The 20,644-nt window shown below is 38.2% G+C and overlaps 1 protein-coding gene across 7 annotated transcripts in view; it reads right to left on the minus strand.

Moving 5' to 3' along the window:
- The window catches only part of PDE4D (phosphodiesterase 4D), a 562,124-nt gene that overhangs the window by 119,462 nt on the left and 422,018 nt on the right, over positions 1-20,644 (minus strand). For all 7 annotated transcript variants that reach the window (XM_066989073.1, XM_066989072.1, XM_066989074.1 and 4 more), the window contains one exon: positions 12,325-12,516. In XM_066989073.1, coding sequence (XP_066845174.1) covers positions 12,325-12,516 — 192 coding nt within the window. The remainder of the gene's footprint in view (positions 1-12,324; positions 12,517-20,644) is intronic.

Here is a 20,644-nt window from a genome sequence, read left to right on the forward strand (position 1 = left end):
CAAAGAGGAGGCTCAGAGGGGACCTTATCAAAGTATACAAAGAGAACAGAACCTGGCTCTTTTCAGTGGTGCCCACTGCCAGGACAAGAGGCAACAGGCCCAAACTAGAACACAAGAGGTTCCGTCTGACCATCAGGAAGCAGTATACTGTACCCATAATGGAGCACTAGGACAGGTTGCCTGGAGAGGTTGTGGAATCTCCTTTCTTGGAGATCTTCAAAAGAGTCTAGACGTAGTCCAAAGCAACCTGCTCTAGGTGTCCCTGCTTGAGCAGGGGGGGGTTGGACCAGATGACCCCTAGAGATCCTTTCAAATATAAACTATGCTGTGAATCTGTGAAATAAAATTACTATTTAACCTTCATACAATTTACATAGTGTTAGTTATGAGAGTAGTGGAAAGAATGTTGACACCATATCGTTTTAAAACAGGATCATACTGGTTTGTCACACTCTGAATGAAAAACTCACTCATCACCCAGGGATACATACTGGCTGAGAATTCTGATCAAACTTTAAAGCCAACTAGCATAATCTGCATTGAATTCTTCAATTACAAACTTGGGACATAGTCTATTTGAAAGAATAAAGCTGCCAACAGACTTTGAAAAGCCCTAGGAGACAGTGGCTGTCTGGCATCTTTGTAGCAAAGAGATAAGGCTTTTGACACATGATGACAAGAATCAACTCCATTTTCACACAGTTGCATTTTTATTTTTTATTTTTTTAATTATTATTCTCTCTAGAAATAAAAGCAAGGGAAAATCCATACTGTTCGCGCACAAAATATGAAAGAATATGAAGATGAAAACAGTCTTCTATTTGAAGAAAACAGAAAGAAAACCAAAGTCCCTGAGAGGTCCATTATCCCAGCCAAAACAAAAGCTGGTTATAGTAGTTCTCCTTGGACTATCAGAAAACTAATTAAGACTTCAGAAACATACCAAAACAAAAAACAAAACAAAAAACAAACAAGCAAAAAAATATTTATCCGACATAAATCTCACTAGCAAATACTGCAAATTTGAGTGTTTTCAAATATCCCAATTAGCTTCATATAGATCACAAAGCAAGTTATTCCTTTGTGACATGCTGAGGAAGAAAACAATACTTGCCCTCCTTATAATCAGAGATCCAAAAGACAGCCCAGAACAAATTTGGATTATAACACATGGCTAATATGCATCAAGATATGTCATGTACTAAGGTACCTGGAACTTTCAAAGTAGAAGGAGTATTTTTTGTAGGGAGGTACTAAGTTGGATTTAATTTTTCATGCAACCTTCTTAGCAGCTCAGTTTCTGAAGATACAGTTTACCAGGTTTGAAAGAAGCCTTTGAATACATGGAGTCTGCTCTGTTGTAGTCACCACAGTTAGGTTACCCAGTTTACAGTCTTACTTCCAACTGAATTACAGTAGGAACAGTGAGCTGTTCCTTTAGTTTGTAATGGATATGATTCTGTTTTTTCCAGGTCTTGAAAGATCTCCTCATCTTGTGTGCTAATGCAATTCAGTTGGAAGTAAGGTGTTTTTTGAATTAGGATCCTGAGGTTTAATCCACACATTATCAGAAAGTATTATCTGGTTAACTATGTACCTTACTGTGTCTTTCCCAGCATGACATCACAGCATGTGTTCTTTTGAGAATACTAGGAACAAAAGGATTTTGCTGGGTGACAAGAGCAGCTAATTATATCTCAGTGATAGTCGTCTGAACCAAGACCCGTCAAATCCAGAAGATCAATTCAGGACTGTCACAAGGGCTGAAGTCAGAATCAGCAGACTAACTGAAAGAATTGGAAGTATTACAATACATACTTTTTCCCATTTCACTATCGGGCTTTCATCTCCTATGACAGTATCATAGCACATTTGGAAGAGTTCAAGTAGGACCAAGCTGTTCAAGGTCAAGCTGAATGGGGCTTTGTGCAACCTGATCTAAAGAAAGATACCCCTTCTGCCTGTGGCGACAGAGGGTATGGACTAGATTATCTTTAAAGGTACCTTCCAATCCAAACTATTTTATGATTTGATGATTCACATTGCCCCAAATAGCCATCAAGCTTCAATGCTTTAATCTTACCATAATACATCAGAAGTACAGTCGATAACTCCAAGCAACTGGCTTGCATTCAGTCTAGCAGACTTATTCAGCCTTTAGTAGAAATAGACCATGGACTTGCCAGTGTGCTTCATTGGTGTAAGTGGTTTTCCTTCTAAAATTAGAAAGCAGTCTGCCTGGGTGTCACTGTGGCAATGGCATGGTAAGAGAAGTTACTGCAGTGCCGAAATTTGTTTTTTATGTTGAAGGAAGGACTATATTAAACCAGATGGTATAGTACTTTGAATCACAAAAGAGCTGAACTCAATCAGAAGAGTCCAGGCCAATTCAGCAGTGCCATTGTTGGACTGTTCATACAACAGAAATCATCATTTAGCTCTAAGCAAGGCTGCAAAACAAACGAGCATCAGTGACTGAAGGATAGATTTGTTTTCTGCTCAGGTCAGAGAAAATTAATGAATGGGTGTGTACACATGACTGGAAGCAATCAAGTTAGTGCAGCTTAATGAGTTACTATTAATCATTTTAAATTGCATTAGCTGACACACGTAAACTCTTAGCTTGTTGCAAATGTAAATAAAATGTATTACCTTCGACTGCTTTTAAGCAGAAGTCACTTGGTTGCTTGTCCCTGCTTCATACATTTAAGCATTGAGAACTGATACAATTGTGTTACTTCTGAAGAAAGACATGACTTTGCATGGAAATTCCTGGTAATGCAGGCTGAAAGATTTCTCCTCTAAAAGGAATGAAAGCAGGGCTGTTAAAAACAGCACCTACTCAAGGTAAGTTCCCAGCCTGAGGGAGCTTGCTGTGAGCCAGACACAAGATTTTCTCAGCTTCAGGGTTTAGAAAATGGGGTCCCTTAACCAAATTTAAAGGCCACTAAATACATGTATATATATATATAGATATATATAAAGACTTCAGGAAAAACAAGGCAACATCAGAATTTCAGATTCTCCTTTTTGAGAGAACAAGCTCCACAATTAACACAACATGAACACCATTGCAAGCATACAGAGAGTTGTTTGTGCCCTTAGGGATGAAACATGAACTAATGTTCTTCTGGATTGTGAAATATGTTCGGCCTGTGAGTGAGCTGGAAAAACAGCCTAAGAAGCTTCTCCAGAAACATTCAAATTTCTCTTTACAAGGTTCCCTTTCTCCACACTGCTCCCATCCTTCACTATTGCATGCACGTGTGCACACAGAATGTAAACATCCTCCATCCCCTCCATTGTAGCAGTAAATCTGTGTAGCAAACATTGATATGAATATTCCTGTAACTTAGCTGAAATCCCTGCTAAGAATCATTTTTGGTATCATGCTTTTAATCTTTGACCAAAGATGTTTACCTTATTTAATGCAGGAGCAGTAAATAACATGGCATGTTATTTCAAACATCTAATATTTCCACCTCCCAAAGAAAAAGAAACTTGATGTTAAATGTCTTTGTAAGGGAATTGATGTGTTTTACAGCTGAGAGTTCTGTTTGGAAAATGAATAGGTTTTAGTATTCAGCCATAAAACCAATGATGATTCTGTACTGTCTGAACATTAAATAAAATCAATTTTAATTTCATTAAAAAAAAAAAAACAAACTTATTCACCAGCCACATAAAGGCATATGAGAACACCTTAGGATTTCTCGAATTAAAACACAAATCAAAACAAGCTTTCTCAATGCAAAAATATTCTTTTTTTTGGCTTATGACATAACTGATTTCCCATCAACAAAACAAAGTTATCGCAAAATTACTGTGTGCAGTTGTGGGGACCACAATATAATAAGAAGGACATAAAAGTATTAGAAAGCGTCCAAAGGAAAACTACAAAGTTGGTGAAGGGTCTAGAGGGAAAGGAGCAGAGGAGCAGCCGAGGTCCCTTGGTTTGCTCAGCCCAGAGCAGAGAAGGCCGAGGGGAGGCCTCATGGCGGCCTGCAGCTCCCTCACGAGGGGAGCGGAGGGGCAGGCGCTGAGCTCTGCTCTCTGGGGACAGCGACAGGACCCGAGGGAACGGCATGGAGCTGGGACAGGGTTGGGTCAGGCTGGGGGTTAGGGAAAGGGTCTTCACCCACTAAGAGGGTGGTTGAGCACTGGGACAGGCTCCCCAGGGCAGCAGTCACAGCAACGAGCTGCTGGAGTTCAAGAAGTGTTTGGACAATGCTCTCAGACATCTGGTTTTATTTTTGGGTGGTCCTCTGTCCTTCCAGGACTTGGAATTGATGATCCTTATGGGTCCCTTCCAGTTTGGGATATTCTATGATTCTATGATTGAAACTTACTTAAATTTAAGAAAATTGGACATTACTAAATTCTTTAGTTTGTATCACATTTGTAAAATGTTCTAGCAACTAGAAAGGACACAGTGGTCTTTTTTTTTTTTTTTCAAAATATTTTTGATAGTTATCTCCCCCCCCCCCAAAAAAATAGAAAAGATTTTAAGTATTAATTACTTAATTTAAGCTGCAACCTGATGTATTCAATTTAAAAGCTCTTAAGAAAAAGAAACAAACCCAATGAAGCAAAATATTGGCCTGTTTTTCCTACAGCCAACTAAATGCTTTTCTTTGCATGGATAAATAAATGTCTCAAACAACATACTACATTTTTTCATTAAAATTGTTTCTAAGCTTAAATTAAATTGAAAGTACTTCATCATAGCTGATTTTTAATGAAAGTTTGACTAGATCTATTTAGCTTTTCCATAAGGTTATATCACAAATTCAGAAGAAAAGAAAAAGAAAAGAAAAAAAAAAGAAAAAGAAAAAGATAACCAGATAAATCATAAGACATTTCAACAGCAATATATCTGCAAAGACAATTATTTCTCATTTGTTAAATAGAGGTACAATTAATCTGCTCATTACCTGTGTGTTTCTTCTGCTTTACTAGTCTCTTTGTCAGAACTTTATGCAGGTCACTTTTCATGGAAAAGGGTATCTTTCTCCCTAATTTTGGATTTATACTTACAGTATTATATTAATAAATCCAAGCATTCCTGGCTCAGAAACAGAAGAATAAGCTGTATCACTAGTAATTTGGCTTCCTGTTCAGGATTAAAACATATCCTCATTTCATGATTCTATTGCCATATTAAAACCTTGGGTGAACCTCCGTAACCATCCAGGTTTGCCATATTTGTCTGCCAATATTTGTAAGTACTTTCCCTTTACACATCTGATCTGATCCAGATGGAATACAATGCAAGTTTTAAAAACTGAACAAACTGTCAAGAACCGGGAAATGTGTGTGCAAGTATACCTCAATTGTTCCATGTGCCGGTTAAAGGGATATTTCAAACCGTTTGCAGCTTCAGGTCAGGACCAGACCTGCCAGTCACTGACAAATACGGGAACACCCTATCCTGGAATTTCCCTTTATTTAAGATATATTTTTGCAGCCAGAATAACTCTACTAATCTTTATTCTTTGTAAAATTACAGATTATTTTGACTTCATTTTGGAAAAAATACCCCCACAGAATTTAAAATCCCACAACTATTTCTCTAGCTACTGAAGAAAGGGATAATCCATCCTGACTAAACAGACCCAAATCTCTGTATGTCATGTTTATCAGACAACACAGGCTCTCTGTGTTCCAAAGTAGTCCAAAATCAGGTTTTCTTATTCAAAGAGAGGATATATGTATATATATATATATATATTTAATTTTTTGGAGATATATAGCAGTGGTTTACCAATATGTTTACAATAAAGTCTAACAGAGCAGCATGTCCTCTACAAGGAGGCGGTATTATATTCTTGTTACAGGGAAAACAAATCCCAAAGTAAATTGTGTCTTCTTGATATTTATTTTATCAGCAGAGGAATGCTGTTATCTACAGATGGTACTGGCTGAAGAGCAGTAGGCTGGACCGCTTGGGAAATGGATGTAATGTTGGCCATTTGGCCATTTAGCAGGTCACCAGTTCAATGACCCTGCAGTTCTCTACAGATTATGTTTTGTGACTGTGTTTGGGTGTTTTGAAGATGGAAGCAAGGATGAACAGAAATTTGCAAGTTTTGTGTAATTATGCAAGTTAGAGTTTACACTGGTATTTCACCTGGTCAAGGAAACAGTGCTGAGCCTCTCTACAGGATCCTCCAAAACTCCCCACGACAGCTACTTTTTTACTAAGTGAGGTTCAGCTGGCCAAGTCCTTGAAAGGCTAGGATGTTGGACTGCATTCAGTGCCCTTGTGGAAATAGTAGAAGGCAGACTTGAGCGCTTATACCTGGCAAATACCTTTTCCCCCAGACGCATTCAGAAAACATAAGGGAGCTCAAGCACTCTTCCACACTGTGAGTGTCTTGGTACTCTGGTCTCATCTGCTACTCTCTGGTCTGCCTCTTCAGTACCATAGGGAACTATGAACACTGCTTTTTTCCCTTTAAAGCGTGGTTAAAACGTCAGCTCTCCTCTAGTCAGTGGACTGCTTGTTGCTTTCTTTCTCAAGTATACAGCAGAGCTAATGATTTCACTGGAGAATCTATTTATTTGTTTATTTATTTTCATCACATTAGAGACCTGGGTTTTGCTAAAATGGAGATTCTCTATAAATTAGATCACATGCACTGTTAATCAAGGCAGTGATCCCTTAGCAAGAGAAGCATAAAAAGTGTTAACCATTGCCTCCTCTGTTTATATTTGCAAGTTCTGAGTAGTAAAAGCAGTTTATCAGGTGAGTAATCAGTGTGCCACTGCAAGACATCCACATTTATAGCTACCTGTTTCAATGATGTCTTCAAATGTAATGAGACGATCATTCCAATACAACATTAGTGATTTCTCTCATCTTTCAGCTTGCTCCTGCTGTTCTCTTTTTTTCTCTGTGCTGTAGCCTTGCAGTTAGGGGCTTTCAAATTTTATTTTCCATTCCTTATTCTCCTTCCAAACTTGTTTTCCAGTCTCTTGTTGTGGATATTACCCTGTAATTCCTCATATTGACTCACTCATATGTTCACTTTTCCTGATACTGCATATCCTCGTCTCCCTGCTAGAAATCCATAGTCAGGCTTCACAATGCATCTGTGCTGTTCTGCCTTGGATCTTGTATCTCCCTGTCTAAACCACATTGCCTTTACATTTTACAATCTTGAATGGCTTTTACTAATCTTCTCATGTCATCTTCTTGTTCTACTATTTCTTTCTCTAGGATTAAGATATTTGTTCCAAGAGTTAATTGAAAAAATGTTAAGGACTCCTACTCCTTTTGCTTTGTTTTTCCCTTTCCTACTATACTGCTGCTTTTTCTGCCTCTTGAAAAGCTGTAAGTACACCCACTGTTTTGGCCCATTAACCTTCTCCTATCTGAGCTGCCTTGTGCTCATCCTGCCTTTTGTTCTTTTCCTGCTCTAATCTGAGGAAACTCTTCTTACTTTACAGTATGTTGTAGTCTATCTGATTTTAAAAACTCTCCACTTCTCTCTTTTCAGGTCCTGTTTCTGTTATTTTCCATCTCAACTCATTGAATGAACTCTCTCTGGTTGCTATGTGAGGTTTACTACCTTGGGCACAAAGATTCACTCTGTTCCTTTTCCTGAGGATACTATCTGACTGTATTAGTCTCCTGGTTATCATCTTTTGCTTTGCTTTTAGGTCATTTGTGGCAGAGGACAGCATTTTGCCTTGGGGTTTCAAAGAGCTGTGCGCAACTGGGTTCCGTCCCTTGGCTGCAGCTCAGAGCTGCCGCAGCAATGCAAACAATAATGGTAGAATAAAGAATTCAGTGCTTTAGCACTGCCACCCGCTGGCTGTCTTTGGCCATGACACTCCATATTTGACTGAAAGTTTTGGTTTTGTTTCATCTGAAGTGGAATGTACTACTATAAGCACACTATTTGTGAGTACTAGAAACACGAGAAATATTTGTTATATTCCTTCCACATATAAGATGCATGCATTTCATTTTCTAGTTTGCTTTATAAAGTGAAATATTGAGGTTGGTAACTCAAGCACTAAAAAAAGTCAGAGGATTCAAGGTTAAACTCTTACGTACAATTCATCTGTGTTACCTGAATTTTGTGTATGTTTTGTAATATATGTTGCTCATGCATAAGAAACATACAATTAAATATACATATAGATGCAGAACAGAAATAGAACAATTTGTGAGTGATATAAATGTTTCTGTGATGCTTCCTCTGACAAATCTTTCAGCCCCTACCTTGTTTAGGAAACTCCTGAACTAAAGTGGTTTCTTTATTTTGATAACCTTCACTGGGCTTCCTTTCCAGGCACATCTTGTTTCTCCTTGAACCCATATATAAAGAAATGTTTGGTATTTTTTTCTGTATATTTTCTTCACTATTTTCTCTTTTAATTTTTTTCCCCCTTTCATTCCTTGGTTTCCCTTTAGTTCATTTCTGTGATATAATCAAACTCATTATTATTAGGCTTCCTGATACTAGATTAACATTATATGGTTAAAACCACTAGCATTTTACATTTCCTAATACAGTCCAATCCTAAAAAGTTGCAGGAGTATTAACCTTAACAAAACAGTTCTATGACAGGAGACTATTAAAATCTATCCAGATATGATGTCGAATAAACTTCATATGCAGACTTCTTATGAGAAATTTTTGACAGAAAGAATAGATATAAATATCCAAGGAAGAAAGTGTGCTCATTGTTTCCATAATTAATTTTTTATATGATTTATTGCCATGTACTGAAATATTACCCAGAATTCTAGGAAATACAGAAGCGGAATACAAGTTCAAGGATGGAGCACTAATTGAATTCTTAATTGAAATGACTCATCTAAGCAATGCACTGAACTGGATTGGCCCCTGATTGTAAAAATGTTTCTAAATGGCATCCCTACAAGGGTGCCACACTAAAAGCTTGACTTTTGTACATTTAGAAGAAAGGTTCTATGTCAGAAGATTTACTGGGTGAAGGTCTCCATTCACAAAGGAAACACTTTTTTCTTTACAAAAAGGCAAGAGGGATTGGTGTTTTTCTTGGATTAACTGGTGTATGGACCTTAAACAAAGTCTCTGTAAAGGCCTGAGTTTTACTCATCTTGACACTTACATAGGAAGTAAGTTATAATTAGATAGACTAATCAACACTTCTAAAAGTGATAGGTGAGAATAGGAGTCTCCACTTATAATGACTGCAAGTTAAATACCACATGAAATTTCACTCATTATTATGAAAACTGATTTTCTTTGTGTATACTGATGCTGTTATTTTTTTTTAAGAGGATGTTTATTGTTTGTTTATATTAATGCTGAATTTTCACTGTTTTTGACATCCTTGCTCACTAGGGGACTCTTATTAACCTGGCCTTTTATTTTAGTAGTTTATAATTAAATCACAAACACTTATTTGGCAGTGAAATTTGGAGCAGATTGAACAAAACAAAAACAAAACAAAAATTAACAAAAATTCTTAATTTCTACTACTTAGAAGTGACTAGAAGCTAGGATATTTAACATGTTTTCAGTGTTTTACAAATAAAGATAAATTTGCCCCTGATTTCAACCACCCATGCAAGCTGGCATCTATGCATATTTGCAAAGTATGACTCACTAGCAGAAAACACACACATCAGAAAAAAATAATCAACTTTGGTGAGAGGACAGAATAACTTTCTGAAGGCCTTTTCTTAAAATTCTTTTTTTTGTTTGTTTGTTTTGTAATCAATAATTCTTGCTTCTCTTGAATATATTAATTTCTGATATCTACCTGGTCTCATGCAAAGGATTTAAAACTGTCCCAAACAACATTCTTGTCTCTAAAGTGGAAATAAATGGATATGATAGATGGATCTCTCATGGATGAGAAATTGTCTGTATGGTTGCGTTCAAAGATCTGTAGTCAACAGCTCCATGTTCAGGTGGAGACCAGTGACAAGTGGTATTCCTCTGGGGTCTGTATTGGGACTGGTATTTAACATCTTTTCAGTGATGTGGACAGTGGGATTGAGTTGCCAACAGCACCAAGATGAGTGGTGTGATCAACATGCTGGAGGGCAGGGATGCCATCCAAAGGGACCTGGACAGGCTTGAGAGGTGAGCCCGTGCAAACCTCATGAGGTTCAACAAGGCCAAGTGCAAGACCCTACACCTGGGTGCAATCCTAAACATAAATACAAGCTGGGCAATGTCTGGATTGAGAGCAGGCCTGTGAAGAAGGACCTGGGGGTGTTGGTTGATGAGAATCTTGACATGAGCTGGCAATGTGCGCCTGCAGCCCAGAAAGCCAACCATACCCTGGGCTGCAGGATCTGCAGATTCTCAGGGAAGTAGTTATGAGCGTCACCTGGGAATGTGCTCTAGAGGCTTTAGGGGTCCATGGTTGATGATCACTTTTCAAGAATGACCAGAAAAAGGCAATCCACAGGCCTTGGAGGGGAATCTAGATAGATTAAAGCATTAGGCAATCTGCAACAGCATGAAGTTCAACAAAGGAAAATGTTGAGTGCTGCACCTGGGATGGAGTAATGCTGGACACTGGTACAGACTTGAAGACAAGTGGCTGGGGAGAAGATCAGTAGAAAGGGACCTGGGGGTGCTGGTCGACAGCACGCTCAACAGGAGCCAGCAGTGTGCCCTGGCAGCCAAGGGGACAAACTGCATTTTGGGGTGCATTGAACACAACACAGCCAGCTCATCAAGAGAGGTGATTCTCCCACTATATTTTGCACTGTTGTGGCCTCATCTTGAATATTGTGTGCAGTCCAGGGTTCCCAATATAAAATGGATATTAAGGTCCTTGAAAACATCCATAAGAGGGCAGCAAAGCTGGTAAAAGGGCTGGAAAACATGTCCTATGGGGAGAGGCTGACACTGGGATTATCTGATGTAGAGAAGATAAGGCTCAGAAGTGACATCAATGCTCTCTGCAACTTCCTGAGGAGGGGAAGTGGAGAAGGAGGTGCTGATCTCTGCTTCCTAGGAACCTATAACAGGACATGTGGGAACAGCACAAAGTGGCACCAGAGGAGATTCAAACAAATATCAGGTTATCGGGAAAAAAATATTTACTCTGAAGGTGGTCGAAGAGTGGAACAGGCTTGCTGGAGATGTTTTTGATGCCCCATGTCTGTCAATGTTCAAAAGGCATTTGGAGAATGCCTACATTAACACGATTTAACTTTTGCTTAGTCCTGTCCTGTCCTGTCCTGTCCTGTCCTGTCTTACCCTACCCTACCCTACCCTACCCTACCCTACCCTACCCTACCCTACCCTACCCTACCCTACCCTACCCTACCCTACCCTACCCTACCCTACCCTACCCTACCCTACCCTACCCTACCCTAAAGAAGTATAGCTAGCAGGTTGGGGGGGTGATCTTTCCCCTCTACTCCATGCTTGTGAGACCCCACCTGGAGTACTGTGCTCATCTCTGGTGCTCCCGGCACAAGCGAGACATGGACCTGTCAGAGAGGGTCCAGGGGAGGACCACGAAGATGATCAGAGGACTGGAACACCTCTCCTATGAAGAAAGGCTGAGAGAGCTGGTAGTGTTCAGCCTGGAGTAGAAAAAGTGTCAGAGAGACCTTACAGTGACCTTCCAGTAATTAAAGGGGGCCTACAGAAAATATTCAGAAGAACTCTTTTTCAGGGAGTACAGTGGGGATGGGTTTTAAACTAAAAGAGGGTATGTTTAGACTAGATATAAGGAAGAAAGTCTTTACTCAGAGGGTAGTGAGGCACTGGCACAGGTTGCCCAGAGAAGCTGTGGACGCCCCATCCCTGGAGGTGCTCAAGGCCAGGCTGGATGGGGCTTTGGGCAGCCTGGTCTGGTGGGAGGTGTCCCTGCCCATGGCAGGGGAGTTGTAACTGGGTGATCTTTAAGGTTTCTTCCAAACCAAGCCATCCTCCAAATCTATGACGTGGTAAATCTTATCTCTAAACACCAAAAAACACCAATTACAAATAAATGAAATCTTTCTCTTATGAATATTAAGAAGCAGAAATTGAGTTTGTATTGCTTGCATTGAAAAGACCATAATAACCAAGAAATCTGAGTTCTCTTTAGTGTTTTGATACATCACTATTGATTGTCTCTAATATTCTGTCAAAGCTAATACAGTGCATAAAAACATGAAACCCATGATATCCTTACTTTCACAAAAACACAGAAACAAATACAAGCATAAATAAAGAAATAAACAATTACCCATTTCTTCACATGGGTGATTATTCTCTTTGATTTTTATAGGCATTTCTTGTGGCTGGAAAGACATTAACCCCATGATAGCACAAAACATACGCTAAAAGTATTTTATAATGTACTTACATATCACTAGCAATGGAGGAGTTCCTAGACATGGACTTTGGAGAAAGGTCATAGTCGCTGTCTGACCGGTAAAGGAAAGACTCCCTCCGTTGACTGTGGACAAAATTTGCCTGAAGAATTAGCCCTGATCCAGGACTTGTCATGGGATCCAAGGGACTTCGTCCCGATGATGTACCATTGTCTACATCGAAACTGCAAAAAGAAAGGAGAAAAAGATTTATGACATTGACACAGGAGTTTTGAAAATAATGAACACTCTTCTGGCAAGTCGTCACTAGGCATTTACTTCTATATAATTATGGCGAAATCATGACCTGCCCAGTTCCACTGCTAAGGCAAAACAAAAGCACATAAGAAATAAACTTTACAATTGCTAATAACCAAAAAGAGTAAGTCTGAAGGAATATAAATTTGGTAGAGGAAAAAATCCAAACCACTATTAGGAATATAGGAAGCTATATGCATCTTTGCATGCTGAGAACTCATGAGCTCTATACCTGAAGAAACATGATGATGCATTATTTTATTCCTCATGCACCATTTCTCCTGAGCTGGACCCTCATTACCCTGACTCCCACTGGAAGGCAGCACAGTGCTCATTTGTTATAGAGTACACATCACTCATATGTCATTACTACTCAAACACTTCAAGAAGGTATTTTGGCTTTTCTCAATAAAACAAGCACTGGAGTGGGATTAATGTGTATGCACGTTCTTTGGCATGTTTGTATACATTAGTGTGAGCTCCTATTTTAAAACTGGATTGAAAAAAATGACCTCTACAGCCACTGCCAAGCATAGTGGCCATTTTCGGCCATTTTTGTCTTACGTCTTTGAACTTTACAGTTTTGATCCAGCAATTCTGGTTATTGTATGAGTGGTAAACAATTTTACAATTCCTAGGGAGCACTGCTGTCATGAGGGGCTGAAGGAACATAGAGAGATATCATGGGAAATGAAAGAGAGCGAGAAAGATGCTCTTTCACACAGTCCGTGACAGTTCTGAAAAGGGCTTTGAAAATGGTACAAAGACCTTGAGTGGGACTCTGCAATCAATTAGAAACCAGTGCAGGGTGAGTAGTCTGGCTGATGCGCTCATGGCAACCCATGTTGCTTAGCAGCCTGATCTCTGTGTCTGGTACCGAATGGAGTCTTTTAGGAGCACACGGCTCAGCTTCTAGATTGCAGGTGTTGTGCCATCTAGAGGTCACAAATGTGTGGATTAGCAAATTTATGTCTGCATCTGATAGGGTGGAGCATGTTCTACCCAGCCAGAAGTGGAAGAGGACTTCTGTTTTCCTGGTTGTTTGAGTCTCTAAAACTGATGATCAATTTTAGTTTTACATCATAGGAGAAAAGGTGTGTATAAGACCTTGGTTTATAACTACTAATCATACTAACAGGAACTTAAACAATACTGCTAGAGCACATACAAATGGGGGATGAACAGAGGATCTATCACATGACTTTTTAAGTGTCAATAAGTGTTAGTACGCATTTATAACAAATGCATCTAAACAGACCTTTTGAAAACAGTGTTCATATGAAGGACACACACCATTTTCATTTATGTCTAATGACATGTCAGCCATTGATTAGACTTCAGCCTGGCACAGCAGTGTCACAGTTACTCTCTATACTACCTTGCTGCTTGCTTCTATCTGCCACCTGACTGAGGCTGTAGTGTCAGCAGCAGTAAAGTTTCCTTTTCTCCTGCACATGGTAAGATTAGCTTGCAATGGCAAGATTAATGGCAATGTCATTTCAAATACATATAGAAGCTGAAAAGCTCCAAAACAAAAATTAAAAGTGGGATGGAAATAAATGAAGTTAAATGTAAATCTGTCTCAGCAGAAAAATATTAAATAAGAAATTTCTATCAAATTGATTTTCTTAACAGTGGATTTAATTATTCAACTGAATAAAAGGTTGGATTTTATTGAAGTAAAGGAACATACGGTTTTGCTGGCAGATTTTTTTCTGTTTTCCTCACTCAGATTTGTGCACATATGAGTATTCTATTAGCAATCTTATTTTTCCTAGTCCAACACCAAGGCAGGCTTCTATGAATAACTCCACTGTCACGTCATAAAATACTGACCATAACAAAATTTAGAAGTCTATTCGATAAAATCACAGAGATTTGAGAGATGTTGAGAGGCTCTGTGGCTTGCACCACCAGATAACAGCATGTGCAAGACTTGCACAAAGTTACTGTGATAGGAACTTTATCCTGTGATACTGTATTGTGTCCACTAGATGGGTGTCAAAAGTAAAGAAATGGATTCAGATGTACCAGCTAGGACCTGGCTTATATCACTCGATCAAAATGTCTTTTATTTAAATACCCATCAAGAAAAAAGAAAAGTTCAGTACTACAGCAAAAGATGTAGTGTGAACGCAACACGGGTGTACCACAAACACGTTTGTATAACAAGTTTCTCAAGTGCTACAATAGTTAAGTGTCTTGTTGAGCTTTTACTTACTGAGATGTGTTAAAACTTTCAGACATAAAAGGTTATAGAAATCTAAACGAAAGATTTAGATTGCTTTTAGATATAGAATGTTTTAGTACACTGAAAATCAAATGTTACTTCGGCTGAATCATGAGTCTTTGCAAGAAATGGAGCTGCTGATCATGTTGCATCAAATGAAGAGAGAATCAGAACGGGGAATTGAAGTCTCATACACAAATGGTTTTTCTTTCTGCACACATGCAACTTAAAAAAAAAAAAAAAAGCTAAAGGTAAAAAGTGGACGGACTCTCTAGTTTGCCTGGGCAGAAATTGCAGAAAATCAGCTATGGCTGCTTCATATTTATCTTTCTGCTCCTGTTAAGTTTTAAAGTGCAGTGAGAATATGTTGTGAATTAAAAGAAGTGCACTGTCAGTGACAACCCAAAAGTTATTCTCTCTCTAGCATGCTCCTCTGCCTCCTTTTGGTGGAGGGGGCTCCTTTTAAAGGAAGAAGGAGCATGGAAGTTGGTAATGGAGGTGCCAGAAGTTTTGCCACCTTTTCACAGGCAGAAAGTGCCCATTTAAAGACAGCTGCTTTTTTTTTTTTTTTCCTGACAGCAGCATCTGGCACAGAATGCATGACAAAAACTTCTACATTCAAAGAGCTTTACTGCAACTCCAGAGATAACAAAGCTACGAAAAGCCAGTGCTGATTCAGCAGCTTTTGTTTGTGCATTTCCACAAAATATTTTATGACATACTGGATACTGTTTATCCTTGAAGTCTCCCTTATTCAGTGTTCAGTGATAGCAAACATGACATGAGATGAAAGATTAGCCTTTTTTTTTCCTTTTTTGGCTATTCATTGTGCTTGCACGTCTTGACCACTGAGCATCATCCAGGCTCTGGACAGAGGTGGTGAACTCTCTTGAGCAACTTGTAAGCATTCATGGCTGATTTTCCCTGTGCTCCCAAAAGGAAGAGAAGTTCTAACATCATAAGCACTACTTCAGTGTTAGCAACTGCACAGTTTCCTTACATGATGAAATAAACCCCCTGTGGACTTCTTTTCAAGTCCTTAGAAGACTCTGCTACTCTCTGCAAAGTTGCTAAAAGGAAAAAAGGAGAAGGTCTGCGTACAAAATATTGCTTATAGCTATGTAAAAAGTAATAGCATCATCATGAATATGCACAAGAGCTCGTAATTGAGGATACATAGAAAAATCTTCATATTGATCTTCCTTATTACTGAGAGCTTAGCAACTTAATATTTTTACTGCAGTTCTGTTGCTATTGTTTGCACTTTTGCAGAGAAGTTAGCAATAGTAAAGGAGAGAACAAAACAAATTCTACCCCAAAATGAAGAATTTACAAGACTTTGTAAAAATACAAATTGCACTCCTAATTAAGTCTCTATCTACCTTCAGCCTCTCCAGCCTTGGAAACTATCATGAGGGAAAGAAATGGGATCCAAAATAATTGATCTTCTAGGAAAATCTTATCTTTCAAAGCCATCTTTAAAAATGATAGGGCCAAGCAAGGCATGAAGAAATAAAGTTTCTTCTTCTCCTGACACAGGAGTCTATTGTTCTGGTGCAAAGCAATTTCTCCAAACACCGACCTGCTCAATGACCTACCTACCCATCTCAATTTCCTCAATTCCCAAACGTTCTGTCCTGTATTTTCATTTGGAAGCACAATCCCAGCACCAGAACAAATGCATAGAAGCTGTAGTTCACTGAAGCTATCACAGAAAAACTGCCCTGTAGCAACTGCCTTTGGGCAGTCTCATTTCGAGCAAAAGCAAGGTAATAAATCTTTCTTTACATCTCCAAGAAGAGAGCAAGTTATTTACAGCTTCTGCCTCAGGCCAGAAGCCCACACATGGCAGCCTGTAGATACTAGAGAAAGGGGAGGATCAGACGATCCACTCAAATGCAGAATCCTAATTTGTAACTTGGATTACTCCTTGGGCTGAGAAAACCTGGCAGAGATGCCAGCTGAGGCACCTCACCTGGACAGCCCTCATAATGAACAGTGGCAGAGAAAGCCCACAGTGAACCCTTTTCTAGGGTAGTTCAGTACAAAAGCCCTGGGTAGGGAAAGGCTCTGTAAGACAGGATATGACAGGCAGAGTGTGTTCTTAGACCTTGTATACATTAGTTATTGTGTATCCTGGAGATTTGTGTGTCCCAAATCAAAGCAGGGCAGTTTAAACTTTTGTTCTTAGATGTGATGGATTTATTTTGCATTGGTTATAGTTTATTTTATCAGGACAGACTATTTCAGCTACTGTGGAAATCATGCTACTATGACCCAATTCTTAAAAAAAAAAAAAAAAATGCACAAAGATTCTTGAAATATTGTCATTAGAAAGCATTTTGGCTAAGGTAGACACCGATTCTATTATATTAATTTTACAGTTCTCAGTCAGAAAAGGCAGTGCAAGGAATAGATGAAGACAAAGACATAAGGCCCTTTTTCTCGAACAGAGATTATCTGTTAAGAACTGAATTTTCATTTATGTATTTTAGGGAGTTAAATTCTGCTTTAGCTTATAGACAAAATACATTCACTGTATTCACTGAATTAACTGTCTGTCCAAAGATTTGCTAATATGCCAAATTAATATTATAACTTCTTTGAGAAATACTGATTTTAGACACATTTTACATTAATTAATGAGAATGGAAAAACACTTTGATTATGTCTTTATGATTTCTCTTGGGCCTTTTTATTTCTTATTAATAAACTAAGCATTAAATTGAGACAACAGCTAACTGGAGTGCAGATGTTTAACAAGTTAACCTGTAGTATCAGAAAAAAAAAAAAAAAGTAAAAATAAATCAGAGTACTTATAGAACTGAATGGTAGGTCTGAAGTTCATTTCTTATATTAATTCTCTGTCCAGGACTTTTCAAAACATTTCCTGTCTGACAGTGGTGCAGGAGAGATCGTATTTGTTTTTCACTTCCTACTTTTCTTTCTCCCTCCTCGCCCACACCTAGTAAAAACTAAAGAGTTGAGGAAAGGGCTGGGTGGTGGGAGGGTGGGGAAAGGGAGAGAAATATTTATGCTGACAGTTTAGAAGAAATATTGTATCACCACTCCAGAGTTGATGGAAATAAATACATATTATATATGATCTAACTCGTGTTTTTATTTTCTCTGTAGCAATGTTAACAAAAACTTTTACTTTTGTCACTTGCATATATGGTTAGTGAGTTGTAAGCAAATTATATAAATGGAACATATGATCTACATCTGAATTTTCTTTTACCACTGTAGATTTGAGAATTCAAGCCAACTACCTACTTGTGGCTTTGGATTCCCAGTTAAGTGATTCAGCAAGCAAGCCCTATGATTAACTCCATTTTTAGATACACTGTGGATAGATTTTCCAGTATCAAGACTGCAAGCAAAAGAAGAAAATGTATCACTTCATGAAATTTCCTTTCAGTAGCAGAACCTGGCTTTTTCTCTTGGCATACCTGTTCTGGGAAATTAATTTTAGAGTGTAACAAGGCTTAACGCTAATATTAAAAGCCCAGAGAAAAGGCTGATAGAACATGTTAGACAAAAAATACACTGAAGCAAAAAGATTTATAAGAATTAGTCTACTCAAACATGCTAGTAAAGGAATTCCAACTATCTGCTCAAGTTTCCATCTCACGATTTTCTAGGAAAAGAGACTTAGGAAATGTAGCCAAGCTCTCTAAAGAAACTGTTTTATGTTCTGTTATGAAGTTTCCAACCAAGGAGTTTCTTGTGATGACTATTCCTTATCTGGGGGGACTTTGCTTAGAATGGTCTTGTGATACTGAATTCAAGGCTTACTTCTCATGAAGTCACATCATTATTCTTAATTATATGCCAGTGCTCTGCGTATTTGGCACACAAGTCTTTAAAGGCTTTGCTGCACTTATTAAATCAATTTGCTTCTACTCAGCCACACTAGGACTCTTTTTATGATTTCTTTTATTCTTTCCTCAGGGATGACCACTCTTCACCAGCAATCTTTATTCTCTGAACTTGGCTCTTGCAACTAAACACCTTCCTACTAATGTGATGCACAGAAACAAATCCCAGATTCTAGATACTGTTACACACTTTTGTTGTTTTGATGTTTCTCTGAAGCCAAAATACTTGTCTTATTGCAGCATAATAAAAATGCAAAGTAAAAAATGTGGGAGAAACAATATGTAACATAATTTCCAAGATATTTTGGGAATTGTTTAGGCTTAAACTTGTTTTAAATTGCTATGTTTTTATTTTGTTTTATTTATTTTTTTCTCTATAGTAATCCTACTAGGTCCATTTCCCCACTTTAAAGATAATAAAAAAAAGGCCACCAACACATTAACAGTTTTCCCCAAGGCTTCTGGTGGTCAAAGTCTGAATTACGAAATATGCAGAGTACATTGAAGAATCAGAGTTCTTTCAGGATAATCTGAGGTAATGAAAGCTAAAAAAAAATCTATCTACTTAATCCTAGAAATGCAGTATCAGCAGGACTGATGGTTTTCCACTTTATTATTGTCATTGTTTAATTTACAGTCTACCATCACTATTCACTTAAACCATTCCTTATTTATGTCTGCTCTTATTTTCCTTTAGATACCTTTTCTCCAGGCTGTACATATTAAAGTGCCTTCAAACGTGTTTTAAAAAAATCACTTCACCTAATTTCTTCAAGAAATGCTCAAAAAACTCTTTTTCTTTCTGGGTTGAGTTTTGATCCATCCAACTATCCCCACTTCTTTTTCTGCAGCTCTACTTTCTGAGCCGAATCTGGACACTGGGATGCAAAACCAACCTGCACTGGGTGTGATAATATAGCATGTATTTAATGCTTTTCCCATTGTTATTAATTTTCTCTAATTTAAATGCATTGGAATGAAATCTCAGAGTATTTCAAAATATTGATCTAGCAAATTATTAAAACATGAAAACCATCCATTAAGCTTACTGACTAATCCTAAAATGCATCTCCCCTAAGATATTAGTGGAAAGTCTTTCCTTCAGGAAAACCTGGAATATAAACATGAATGTAATGTTATGTTTGAGAAGCTGGAAGCTGCCACCAAAGCAAAATCCAATGCACTGGAAGTGCTCAGCCCCGTTTCAGTGAATCCAGTCAGATGTCATTATGAGAATAAGCCAAACTGCTTTTACGTTTTTCCTCAGTTAGTTGTGTGATAAAAAGTACATATGAGAAGAGGCAGTTCCTCAGAAATAAAATATTTAATATCCTGCAGTATTGCTGAAAGCACAGAGAATCCAGGAAATAGATACAAATTTTCCACAGGGCTAACACTACCAAGAATCTGGAAACTTCCTGAAAAAACTTCCAGAAAACCTTCATGTAGAGCCACAACAACAATAAACACTCAGTGAGGTCATGGTTACATGTAGCCTGTGCTTAGTGTCAGGGATCTCTGGAAAAGAGTACCCTAGAGAGAAGATGACTGGAGAAAGATGTTGGAGTTGATCCTCACTCTTCCCAGTTCCTAGAGAATACCCTACAGATAGAGAGGTTCCAAAGCAGAGGAAAGTACAACCTTTGTGACAAAAAGTCACTTCCCTCAGCATCACCCAGCTCATAATTACTAAGTCTTTAGAACAATTGAGCTCAAGCTAACTTGTGCTCAAAAAATGTCTCTTCCAGAGAATGAATGAGGGCTGTGGACAGAAAGGATCAAATAGAAGAGAATAGCCCATTTGATTTCAGTATATATGTATATATGTACCTGAGGAGAACATTCACCATCAGCTCAGGACTGCAAATAAAGAAAGGGGGAAAGAAAATATATTTCTCAAATAGTATATATGTATAACATTAAAAAAAAATCTGGAACTTGTTT

The sequence above is a fragment of the Anser cygnoides genome, chromosome Z (genome assembly GCF_040182565.1).
Source record: "Anser cygnoides isolate HZ-2024a breed goose chromosome Z, Taihu_goose_T2T_genome, whole genome shotgun sequence".
Lineage (NCBI taxonomy): Eukaryota > Metazoa > Chordata > Aves > Anseriformes > Anatidae > Anser > Anser cygnoides.